The sequence below is a fragment of the Lynx rufus genome, unplaced genomic scaffold (genome assembly GCF_022079265.1).
Source record: "Lynx rufus isolate CCGP_SWC_20201006 ecotype Redwood Valley unplaced genomic scaffold, mLynRuf1.p SCAF_13, whole genome shotgun sequence".
In the NCBI taxonomy this organism is placed as follows: domain Eukaryota; kingdom Metazoa; phylum Chordata; class Mammalia; order Carnivora; family Felidae; genus Lynx; species Lynx rufus.
In genome coordinates this window covers 12,294,076-12,306,470 of record NW_025814827.1, presented here as the reverse complement: position 1 = coordinate 12,306,470, position 12,395 = coordinate 12,294,076, and the positions used below count along the sequence as shown (strand labels likewise).

The window sequence follows — 12,395 nt, the reverse complement described above, 5'->3', positions numbered from 1 at the left end:
ATACTTAAGTGCCTTATCTGAGCACATTTTAAAGTAATGAAAGACATACGCTTGACACCCAAAACCTTGTGAGGCCAGGTTGACTAACCAGATAACTGCTTATACCCTGTAGGTACCTTCAGAGGATTGTGAATCATCCTACCATGTTACAGGATCCTGATGTCAGGGAGTTCTTAGAAAAAGAAGAGGTTAGTATTGTACAAACTGAATTTCATAATTTATATCTGCCTCTAGTGAAATGAAACTAGTTCATTCAATATGCATTTAACCTAGTATAAGACTGTGTCTTAATTTGTAAGCCCTCAAGAATGACAGGTAGTTTTCAGCCTTTGAAATAAAAGAAGTTCTGCCTGTAGTCAAAAGCAACGGGTTTTATTTTATTTTATTTTATTTTATTTTATTTTATTTTATTTTTAATTTTTTTAATGTTTATTTATTTTTGAGAGAGAGAGACAGAGTGCAAGCAGGAGAAGGGCAGAAAGAGAGGGAGGCACAGAATCCGAAGCAGGCGCCAGGCTCTGAGCTGTCAGCACAGAGCCTGACATGGGGCTCGAATTCACGAACTGTGAGATCATGACCTGAGCCGAAGTTGATCACTTAACTGACAGCCACCTAGGCACCCTAAAAGCAACTGGTTTCAGGAGTCAGACTGCACCCTGGTGTTTTACTGGAACAACACAGTGATCTGTTTGGCAAGTCCTTTGTATGTCTTTCATAGGTTATGACTTGGCTCAAATTGAATGCTTATTTTGTGCAAGGAGCTGGGGGGCATTAAGTAAAAACCAATTACCACCGACCGCAGAACTGCCATATAGCAAAAGTGTTGATTCAAGTAGACCGTCTGTTTTACAGGCTATGCATAGGCTATTCATGATTGTGAAAAACTGGAGATGGCCCAATTGCTAATAATTGAAGAATTAAGTATTATATATCAATACAGCAAATACTTTATTCTCATCATAAAACAAAAAGTATACAGAAGCGTTCATGTATATTCATTGGAAATCTATATTATAAGAATTACATGGGACTCCTGGCTGGCTCACTTGGTGGATCATGTGACTCTTGATCTGAGGGGTCGTGAGTTTGAGCCCCATGTCAGGTGTAGAGCTTACTTAAAAAAAATAATAATAATAGTAAGTGAAACTTGGTGCACCTGGGTAGCTCAGTTGGTTAAGCATCCAACTCTTGATATTGGCTTAGGTCACGATCTCATGGTTGGTGGGATCAAGCCCCACATGGGGCTCTGTGCTGACATCATGGAGCCTACTTAGGATTCTCCCTCTCTCTCTGCCCCTCCCTCCCTCTCTCTCTCTGAAAATAAATAAACTTAAAAAATGAAATAAAATGTGAAACTTGAAACAGCAGGTATATAGAGCTATAGGAACATGTTAGTCAGTAAAGATCAAAAGCAACACTGGAATCAAACGATGTTGTATCCCATATGAAAGAAAAGTAGAAGGAAATAAGTGACAGGATAGGACTATCATTTTGTATTTATTTTTTCATTTTGTTTTTACTTTTATTTATTTTTTTAACTATTTTTTTAAGTTTTTATTTATTTATTTTGAGAGAGAGACAGAGCAAGCGAGAGAAGGGTAGAGAGAGGGAGAGAGACAATCCCAAGCAGGCTTCACACCATCAACGTAAAGCCCTATGCAGGGCTTAAACTTAGGAACCATGAGGTCATGACCTGAGCCGAAACCAAAAGTCAGGTACTTAACTGACTGAGCCACCCAGGTGCCCCCGTGTTTTTACTTGTTAATTTTTACTTAATTTGCATACAGTGTGAATTATGTTAATGAAGAAAATGGTACTAGCTACATGTGGTTTTTCCCCCCCCAAATGAAATTTTTTAATTAAAATTTCTTTACTTAGTGATTAAATCTTTTCATTCCTCCTCTGGGGTTCCTGTATCCATTTTTCCCTTTTACCCCCTCATCCCTCCCTCATACCCCTAAAACAGGGTTTATTGACAACAGCACTATTGACACTTTTGGCTGGATCATTCTTTGTTGTAGAGAGCTGCCTTGTGTGTTGTAAGTTTAGTAGCATCCCTGGCCTCTATCCACCAGATGCCAGTAGCATCTCCACCCCAGTTTTAACAACCAGAATTATCTACAGACACGGCCAAATGTCCCCTACGTATCAAAATGGCCCCAAGTTGAGAATTACTTGACTAACCGTCCTGAGCACTAAAATCTAATTTTTCACTGTCGTATAATATATTTACTGTAGATTCTTTAGCATTCCTTTCATACTTTAGGAAAGAAGTGGTAAGACTGAACCAACCAAATTGTTTCTAAATGTTTGGCATGGTTGGCTTAACAAGATCATCCCTAAAAGTAACCCCAATCTGAGTAAATAATGCTCCTGTCCTTAGACCTTTGTTCAAATGGAATCACAGCACAACTTTAGAGCCTCTCAAGACCTTAAGTCCAGCTGTGTGTAGAGTATGCTTATCCAAAGGATCTCGTAACTTTTAACAAAAGCATGTTTGGTATTTAAGCAGTTCATGCCTGGGATAGCAGACCATCTCAACATGAGGTCACCTGGCTACATAACAATCTTACTGTATTTTCTTTCTGTACCCTATCTCAAAATGAAAATTTTGTTATTATGTTAAACATAGTCCTTTGATTTTTTTTTCTTTCTATATGTGCTAGTTACAGATGTGTCTAACTGCCTTTGAAAACAACAGTCTACATTTCAAATAATTGTTTGGCAAGTTTTGGGCATGTCATCTGATGGATACTAATTCTTCTGAACCTAAAATAGGGGCAGAAGATAACTTGCCATCCCCGCCTTCTTGGTCTTGTAGCTGCCACGCGCCGTGGGTACCCAGACATTGAGTGGCGCTGGTCTCCTCAAGATGTTCAACAAAGCCACGGACGCAGTCAGCAAAATGACCATCAAGATGAATGAATCAGACATTGTGAGTAGCCCTGTGCCTCTCGGCTTCCCCTGCCCCCTCAGTCTTATGGGTCAGAAGCGCTGAAAAATCCTGAAATTTCTCAGATTAGAGACTTATCTTTTAAGGTAATTCAGTCCCTTATGGAAACCCTGTGCTGTATGCCTATAGGATTCCCCTCCATTAAAGATCTGGACTTGTGTGTTTCAGTGGTTTGAGGAGAAGCTCCAAGAAGTAGAGTGTGAAGAGCAGCGCTTACGGAAGCTGCATGCTGTTGTAGAAACTCTGGTGAACCATAGAAAAGGTAACAACCTCGGAAATGCACTCAGAGCTGGAGATGTCTCCAGTGAGCTATAGGTGGGAGGGCATGCTGTTCCCAACCCTGTCAGCCATTCAAGTTGAAATTCTCAGCCCACCTGGTCCTTGATGTTCTCATCAAAAAGATACGCCCTGCACCTCCTGGCAGGAAACATGACTCAGCCACTGTGAGCATTGTGCCTTCTAGCTGGGAGGGGTGCAGGGGAACTGCCTCACATACAGCTTCACGTGGGACATGGACTTTAGTTGGTATGATTTGAATTGGTGGCTTATATCCAAAGTGATGTCACATACTTTAGCTACATGGTCAAATAGACAATATGTAAATTCAGGGAAACCATATAAGTCTCCTAACCTTTCTTCACCTTTCTTTGGTGAGATTTGTCTAAGAGCTAGTAAAATTTGCCAAGTTTGAATGCTTTCCTTCTCTGCCTTAAACATGGTAATAATCAGGGGTACCTAGGTGGCTCAGTCAGTTAAGCATCCAACTCTTGATTTCAGCTCAGGTCTTGATCTCAGGGTGATAAGTTCAAGCCCGATATTGGGCTCCACACTGGGCATGAATCTTACTTAAATAAACAAACAAATGTGGTAATAAACAGAAATCAAAACAAGCAGAAAACTGTTAAAATGAAGCCATTGTGAGCATTGGCAAAATAAGGCCCAGCCCATGGGCCACACCTAGCCCTAGGCCTGTTGCTGTGAGCTAGGAATGACTTTTACATTTTTAAAGGGATGAGTGAAAAAAGAAAGTGAGGCCGTTATGTGATCCATAGGCTTAAATCATCTAACCCTTCCTAGAAAAAAAGTTTGTCCTGCTTTAGGACATGTAAGACTATGCAGTGTGCACGTACATTCACTCTCGTGCAAATAGACTAACAATGAGCTTTAACATAAAAATTAGAATCATTCCTTTGGCCTGTTTGTATTAACTGGCCCCTAGTTCTCCAGGAATATTGAAGCTGCTGCTTCCAAGTAGGCTAGGCCTTAACTTGGTGAAACTTAGAACAGAAGATGTCTCTCCCTGCTCGTGTGACCACACTGCATTCCCCTCACTTTTCTAAGTACAGTTGGCTGTGGTGTAAGTGACTCAGTTGCAGAGCCCACAGTTGTTAGATATGCAGAAGGCAGCATTTCTAAGGCATGCCATGCAATGCCAGCTGACTTGTCCCTTTTCGTTTTGAGATAAGAGGCCTCTGCTGTCTTCCTCCTTCCAGAGCTCGCACTGAACACAGCCCAGTTTGCAAAGAGTCTAGCCATGCTTGGGAGCTCTGAGGACAACACAGCACTGTCACGGGCACTCTCCCAGCTGGCTGAGGTGGAAGAAAAAATTGAGCAGCTTCACCAGGAACAGGCCAACAATGACTTCTTCCTTCTTGCTGAGCTCCTGAGTGACTACATTCGTCTCCTGGCCATAGTCCGTGTAAGCTTCTGTTTGCTTTCCTCTTTTTCCTCCCCTTTATTTAATTTGCCTTTGTTTTCCTTCTCCCCTTCCCAAGAAATTTTCATCCATTATAGCTGAAAGTAGGTGTAACTTTTTTCTACTCTCAAGAGAGAAGGTATCTTGTGAACCAAAAAATCCATTTTAACTTTTAGCTAGTTATCACTATGCCATTTTTGAGGCCTTATAGCCAGTTTTTAAAATGCATTTGGAGAAAAGACTACTCTTGAATTTTCAGGTAGGCCCCTCCTTATTGCTACAGCCGCACACAGTCCTCTATGCTCCTTTCTTCAAATGAGGCTTATTACAGATCTGCTGTCTTGGCCCCCTGGAGCAATGACTCCTCAGTTCTTTGGTCTTTGCCTCCTTAACAGTAAGCGGCGGCTTTGCCTTTCGTAAGAGCTCTTACTGGCTTCCACTTGTCCCTCTAATGTGGGCAGTCAGGTAACTACACGGAATCGTCTTGGCATTGCATGGAGGAGTGTGGCCACAGGGCTGAAAGAGCTTGTCACCAGCGTCCTTTGTGTGCTGTGCCGACCACACTGTTAACAACACTGCAGCCTACCTCTCAGATCTAGCACCTCACCTCTTCTCCTGGTAACTGGGGCAGTCTGGTTTCCCATGACCTTTTAGAGCAGCCGAGGCAGCTTCATTGGGCAGTGATACTGGCTCTCGCATGGTCTCCCTGAGACAGAGGAAAGAGCCAAGAGGGATCCTGGTGCCTGCCTTATAAGGGACTGAATCTGCCCCTTCTCCAGCTTGGGACCAGGATGAGCCTCTGAGTTGGAACAGAGCCACACTCACTCCTCATCCCCAGCATCTCCCCGACCAGGGAGCCCCTGTGTTATCAAGAACCAAGCTGCTCCCAGGGCTCTCATTTCCTCTGTGGCAGAGTTGCTCAATAAAGCCTGTGAGGTCGCTCATTGTCTCCCTCAGCCGTTTGGTTTGCTGCTAACTCCAGAGTGATAAGAGGCTGGAAAAATAACCTGCTTTGGAATTTGTAGAACTGCTCAGACTATGAAGAATGGAGCACTACCTTAGGGAAGGGCCCTCTCTGGGAAAGTTTCAGAGGGGGGCATCGTTTGCAGCCTCAGGAGAGCATAGCTCTTGGATGTGACCCCCCAGGCATGAGAGAGGCCCAGCCTAGAGCTCCATGTAGGGTCTGAGGCAACATGCTTGAGTGCAGAACTGCAAGCTGGACTTTTCTTAGAGACCCTTAACCTGCCCTCTTCATAATCGTGAGAGGGTGATGGGCTGGGGAGATGAGCAGATATTTGTTTTATGCTCTTCCCTGAACCTGGAACTGTACCACCCTTAGCCCAGAGAGTTAGGCTTGAGTCTTACAAGGTTACCCTTTACCTATACTTTGACATTGAGAGCTGCTTAGAAATTGCAAGTGAACAGCAGTGACAGTCAGCGCTGGGGAAGGTGAATTTGGTGGCATTTCACTCCCTAAGGTTCAAACTTTGGCAAAGGCCTGCCCTAAGGAGACCTAGAAAACATCCAGAAAACTTCTGCAGAGAGCAAATTGGAGCAGGGCTGGGAGGCTGACCCCAGGTACAGATCTCTCATCCAGGCTGCCTCTTGAAGCTACTAAGCCAGTGGGGGTGGTGGATGGCTTGGTTACGCCAATAACTGTCCTCTGGAAATGTGATCGAGGGACTAGAAACGGTGAGGGGATGGGGTGCCTGGCTGGCTCAGTCGGTAGAGCATGCAACTCTTGATTTCAGGGCTATGGGTTCGAGCCCCACGACGGGTATAGAGATTACTTAAAATAAAAATCTTTAGGGGTGCCTGGGTGGTTCAGTCAGTTAAGCACCTGATTTTTTATCTCAGCTCAGGTCTTGATCTCAGGGTCATGAGTTCAAGCCTCACATTGGGCTCCACGCTGGAGGTGGAGCCTACTTAAAAATGATAATAAAATTAAAAATAAAATAAATAAAAATAAAAATCTTAAAAAAGAGAAAAGAACTGGAAACTGGGAAAACCAGCAAGTGGACATTGGGGAGCTTCTTGGGGGCCTTGATTTATCAGTTGAACGTATGGATGGGATGGAAGCCGTGTGTGTCCCCATGGTAGCTTCAGGTATTTAGTTAAAGACTTGTTAAGCTAATCCTGTATACTATTTGGGTGTTAATTTAAAGGTTGCTTCCTGGGGCGCCTGGGTGGCGCAGTTGGTTAAGCGTCCGACTTCAGCCAGGTCACGATCTCGCGGTCCGTGAGTTCGAGCCCCGCGTCAGGCTCTGGGCTGATGGCTCAGAGCCTGGAGCCTGTTTCCGATTCTGTGTCTCCCTCTCTCTCTGCCCCTCCCCCGTTCATGCTCTGTCTCTCTCTGTCCCAAAAATAAATAAAACTTGAAAAAAATAAATAAATAAAGGTTGCTTCCTTAGGTTGGCTTCCCTGGTATATCTCCCAGACTAAGCTAGGTCTCCAAGTTTGTTATTTTGAGATAGATCTTCTGCTTGTTTACTCTGTACTCTGCATACTTGTAATTATTTATTTGCAATTATTAATATATGTCAACCTCTAACAAGCTCCATAAAAGTAGAACCACGTGTTTCATTCCCCACTGTATTCTTAGTTCCTGGCACATGGCAGGCAGGAGATCAGGAAAAGTATGTAGACCCAGAGACTAATCTGAGGGAGGCAGTTCAGAAGCCATAGAATTGGGCACTGGCATCAGGCCACCTGCTGTGCTCCCAGCCATCCAACCTTGGAAGTAGCATGAAGCAGCATGGCACTGCCCCACTGGAGGCTTGGAGAGGAGTCTTACCCAAGCTTGTGCTTTTTGATGTGAAGCTTCCAGCTGGGCACTAACACACGGCTGCAGAACCTGCCCTTGGTCAGTCCTTCTCTAGCACAGCTGCTGGGAGAGAGTCCCCCTGCCCCCCAAGCCCTACCCCAGGCAGAGCCAGGGGAGCTCCTGAAGGGCTGGTTGTGCTCTTCCCCAACCCCCACCCGCACAGGCTGCCTTCGACCAGCGTATGAAGACGTGGCAGCGCTGGCAGGATGCTCAGGCGACGCTGCAGAAGAAGCGGGAGGCTGAGGCTCGGCTGCTTTGGGCCAACAAGCCTGACAAATTGCAGCAGGCCAAGGACGAGATCTTAGAGGTGAGGCACACAGGGCAGACTGGCTCCTGAATGAGCCCGGGTCCCATCCCACCCAGATGCTTGAAACCCCACAGCAGGCGAGAGAGCCGATTGAGTCTAAAGGACTGTGGCTGCTGGGGAAGCCTCTGAGAATGAGTCCAGGCTTGCTTTGAGGCCTGGCCCTTTTCCTCTCTTCCCATTCCACCCAGACTTAACAAATCAGATTCTCTGCAGGAGGGGTCGTGGGTGGGTCTGTGAAAAACTCCCAAGGCGATTCAGTATGGCAACAACTGAATTCAGTTCTCTGGAACTCCCAGCCTTTGTGGTGGGTACCTGAACCAGGGGCTTTGGGGTGCCAGAACTTTGAGACCAAGCCTGGCCTGGAGTACACAGCATCTCTTTTCCAGCCAGATGGCCTTCACCTAGACTTAGACTTACACACTGAATGTCCATATGGTTTCTAATCTTACCCAGAGGGGCAAACAGACATAATGACCAACTGAGGTCTCACATGTAGAATTGCTGTCCAAAGGTAAAGACTCGGTAATGATACCATAATATTAAGTGATCCTTTCTGTTCCCTTTCTTCCCAGTGGGAGTCTCGGGTGACTCAGTATGAAAGGGACTTTGAAAGGATTTCAACTGTGGTCCGAAAAGAAGTGATACGGTTTGAGGTGAGATAGAATATCCTACTTCTCACAAGTGTGCAGTGCCTTGTTTAGTGGTGGTGTTGGTTTTGTTCAAGTCTATTGAGTAGGGAGACCGATGAAAGTGCCGGTGACCTGGTAGTTGTGAACAGACGTGGCCGTGTGTGTGTGTGTTCATGTGTGTGTTCACATTTATGTTCTGAGGCAGAGTGGCTGTCCTACACTTGTTGCTGGACCAGAGAAGTTAAAGCTTGCAACTTTCCTGTGTCCTCTGGTTCCCTTTTCTTTCTCCTGTCTTCCTCCACCTCCCATCCCCTGCCCACCATGCAAGAAAGCCTTGCAAGTCCTTGGCAGAAGCCATTTGGCTGGAAATTATAGCTATTCCAGCTGCTAGCTATAGTTTCTGGGGCTGTGTTTGGCCTTGGTCAGCAATAAACTCCATCCCATCAAGAGGGGTAGGAGCAACTGTCTGGATGATCAGTCTAGAATCCTGTCTCCTATAGAAAGAAAAATCCAAGGACTTTAAAAACCACGTGATCAAGTACCTTGAGACACTCCTGTATTCACAGCAGCAGGTATGTAAGTTATGCATGACTTTCATTCTCTATGCCTCCTCCAGAGGCCAGCTGCCTACCTGGGGCTTTGGTGATGGGATGGGCTGGGCTGGCTGTATTGCTCTAACATGGAGAATCTAATAGGGTCTTTTGCCAAGCAGGATATTGTAGCCCTAATCCTACAATAAGTTAGTTTTTAAGGACAAACCCTACCTCTCCCTGTAACCCCCCATGGTACCACCTAACCCTCTTAAGGCTGAGACCCAATCATTGTATTGAACAGTGGATCCCATTGTGAGGAGCTAACTGAGCTGGGCAAAGCTGTAGCCCCCACAGGGATACTTCCTCCAGGGCAGAAGCAGGACTGTCTTTAGAGATTTCCCTTGTACTTGATGCTTCCTCTGAAGAGGGGTAAGATTGGCTGCCTGGCCAATCTGTCCCAGGGTCCACTCTCAGCCTAGCCATTTCCTCAGCTTGGCCTCAGCTCTGGCCTCCCTTTAGGTGGCTGAGACCACGGGGGAGTGCGTGGCACTGTGCTTGCTCCCCTCCCAGGCTCAGTCTCTGCCACTAGGTGGGGGCACTTGCTTATTGTCCCCACTTCTTTGCAGCTGGCAAAGTACTGGGAAGCCTTCCTTCCTGAGGCAAAGGCCATCTCCTAATGGACCAAGGACACCAGAGCCCACCTGCCTGACGCTGCCTTTTTATACACTGTTCTCCACCTCCGCCGGACTCCAGTGATGCATCCTGCCTAGCCTGGACTATATCCCTTCTTCCCTGCCCCCACGACCAACCTGTGCCCATTCTAACCATTATTTCATTTAGCTTCCATATATATTTTCTTACCTGAGAGAATAGTTTCTTGCTTTAAGCAAAAGACCTACACTAGGTGGTGGAGTTAGGGGATAGGGGTGGAGTATTGATATAAATATATAAATACAAATGTATATTTTTCAGGATGTGGTTAGGAACTGGGAATAACGTTTTCTGTTACTCCTGATGGTGCCATGAAAAGATTATGTAATAAAATATTTTAAAATCAGGTCACGTGACTCGAAATGGTGGTGCTTTTTGCTTTAGGCTGGGGAGCAGTTGGGAAACAGGTCCAGAATACTCCGAACAAAGAAGTTGCCCAGGTATAGTAAGTTTCTCTCCACAGGAGTTTAAGCTTTTGCTGCTGCTTCCCTATGGGACTAGAATTTCTTTTTTTCTATCTACCTCTGCTACGTACTCTGAGGGTCTCTTAACCTGTTTAATTCTTATTCCTACTTTTTTAGGGTAGGAGTTGTAAAGACGTCTCTTATAGTAAGAGGGACAATGGATTCTCCTGCGAAGGAGGCAGACTTTCTTTTATTCCTACCCTGTTTCCCTTAGCTGCCCAGGGCGCTCTCAGTCTTGCCCTCTGATAGCAGACTTCTGTTCTGAACTTCTTTCTGCCAAGTCTCCAGTAGACCGATTCCTGTTAAAAGTGTAAAGAGCTGATAAGGACTTAACACTTTATCTCCGTTGAGAACAGAGCCAGCACTCTGCCTCTAGATCAGGTCATCCAAGAGTTCCTAAACTTTTTGAGGTTCCAAGAAGCTTTACTCTCTGTGCCCAGGAGGTAGCATGCCAACAACAGGGCCCGAGTGTTGTCAGCTTAGGCCAAGGGCGTTCAAAGGGGTCTCTGTCCTGGCCTGGCCAGGGAGACTGGAGTCTCACATGCGCTGTTGCTGGGCTTCCCCTCAGCTGTGTCCACAGCTGCTTAAGCTGGCTGATCAGAGTGGTCTGTGAAGCTGCTCTGTGGGGCAGGGTTGGCAGATTGCCTGCCATGGAACCTCGCCACTCCTGTCCGCCACCCCCCAGCCCCAGAGACGCCCCTTTCTGTGGGCATTCCAGGCCTGCTCTGTTAGTTCTCTTGGGTGGGTGGTTAAGGTTTGGGGAGGGACAGCCTGAGGCAAGAGAATGCAGTAAACAGCACTGATTTCCAGTGCACCAGCCTGGTGGGGGCAGGGATCCAGGGTGGGGGTGCAGTGCTGGCAAGTATTTTTTTTCAACAGTTGGGTGTTTTGTTTTGTTTTGTTTTGTTTTAGAAAAAATCACTCAGTCTCTCCCTATCCCCCAATATCTTTATTAACACTCTTGATTTTTTTCCTTCCAGTCTTGCGTTTGCTTTTGCACAGTTGTAATAATACCCATGTGAAATATTTTGTATCCTTTTATCATTCAGCACTTTATATTTTGTAAGCATTTCTTCTTTATTGTTACATATCTTCACAAACTTTATTTAGAAGGCTATGTAATTTTAAGGCTTCCACAGAGTGCTTGTACCATAATTCTGACTCATCCCTTGTTGTTGGATTCTTGGTTGTTTGGTAAATTTTAAATTTTAATATAATTTAAATCTTCTAGGAAAGTTACAGGGTATCACGAAGAATTCCCATCTAGCCTCTACCCAGATTTACCAAGTGTTTGCATTTTACCTTATTTGCTTTATGATTTATTATCTATATTTACATATTGTATTTTCTGAAGCATTTGAGAGTAAATTGCAGACATTGTGCCCCTTTACCCCCAGATCTTTAGTATACATTTCCTTAAGAACAAGGACATCTCTCATAATTTACAACCATAAGTGTGTTTATCAAAATCAGGAAGTTTGACAGTAAACTAATACTGTTACATAACCCATGGTCCATATTTAAATGTTGTCAGTTATCCCAGTAGTGTCCTTTATAGCTATTCCCTTTTTCCTGGTTCAGGATCATGTGTTACCTTTAGTTGTAACGTGCGATCACTTGTGTCTCTCTTAATCCAGAAGAGTTTCTCAGCCTTTCTTTGCCTTTCATTACCTTGGCATTTTTGAAGAATATAGGCCAGGTATTCTGTAGAATATCTCTTGACTTGGATTGGCCTCACGGTTCCGTGTGACTATATTAGGGTTTTGCAATTAGGCAGGAACATCACAGAAGTGATGCGTCCTCAGAGCATTTTAAGTTGGCACATGATGTCGGTCCCGTTAATGCTGAAGTTAACTCTGATCACTTGATTACTATTTTCCCCTTTGTAATTGACAAGAAATTTGTGGGGAGGTACTTTGAGATCATGTAAATACTTTGTTCCTTCTCCAGTGTGCTTTTCTGGCTCCATAATCTACATTTACTGGTTGGCATTCTACTAAAGAAAAACATCCTTTCTCTCTACTTAATAATCTACTTGTTTATCAGTATGCATGAATGGATTCCTGTTTTACTCAAAGTGCATTGCAAGCCCTTGCTTTGATTTACTTTGATTCTCAAATCATCCCAGATGATTTTTTTAACCTGTCCCCTTCATTTTTTTTTTTTTAACACTTTTCTTACTTTCTGGCATAATAAAACGTTTCAGGCCTCTCCTATATCTTCCTTGCCCCAGCTCTGGAATCAGCCATTTCTCCACAGAGTCCTGATTTCTTTTAAT

The 12,395-nt window shown here is 44.7% G+C and overlaps 1 protein-coding gene across 2 annotated transcripts in view; it reads left to right on the top strand.

The window, feature by feature from the left end:
* SNX1 (sorting nexin 1) overlaps positions 1 to 10,631 on the top strand; it is a 39,644-nt gene extending 29,013 nt beyond the window's left edge. Inside the window, exons 8-15 of one of the 2 annotated variants that reach the window (XM_047074974.1) lie at positions 113 to 188; positions 2,822 to 2,935; positions 3,122 to 3,215; positions 4,447 to 4,652; positions 7,637 to 7,780; positions 8,353 to 8,433; positions 8,910 to 8,981; positions 10,038 to 10,631. In XM_047074974.1, the coding sequence (XP_046930930.1) occupies positions 113 to 188; positions 2,822 to 2,935; positions 3,122 to 3,215; positions 4,447 to 4,652; positions 7,637 to 7,780; positions 8,353 to 8,433; positions 8,910 to 8,981; positions 10,038 to 10,124 (874 nt within the window). In that variant the 3' untranslated portion in view covers positions 10,125 to 10,631. Of the gene's footprint in view, positions 1 to 112; positions 189 to 2,821; positions 2,936 to 3,121; positions 3,216 to 4,446; positions 4,653 to 7,636; positions 7,781 to 8,352; positions 8,434 to 8,909; positions 8,982 to 9,568; positions 10,000 to 10,037 lie in introns of those variants that run through there. The other variant, XM_047074973.1, reaches the window with a different exon arrangement.
* The last annotated feature ends 1,764 nt before the right edge of the window (positions 10,632 to 12,395 follow it).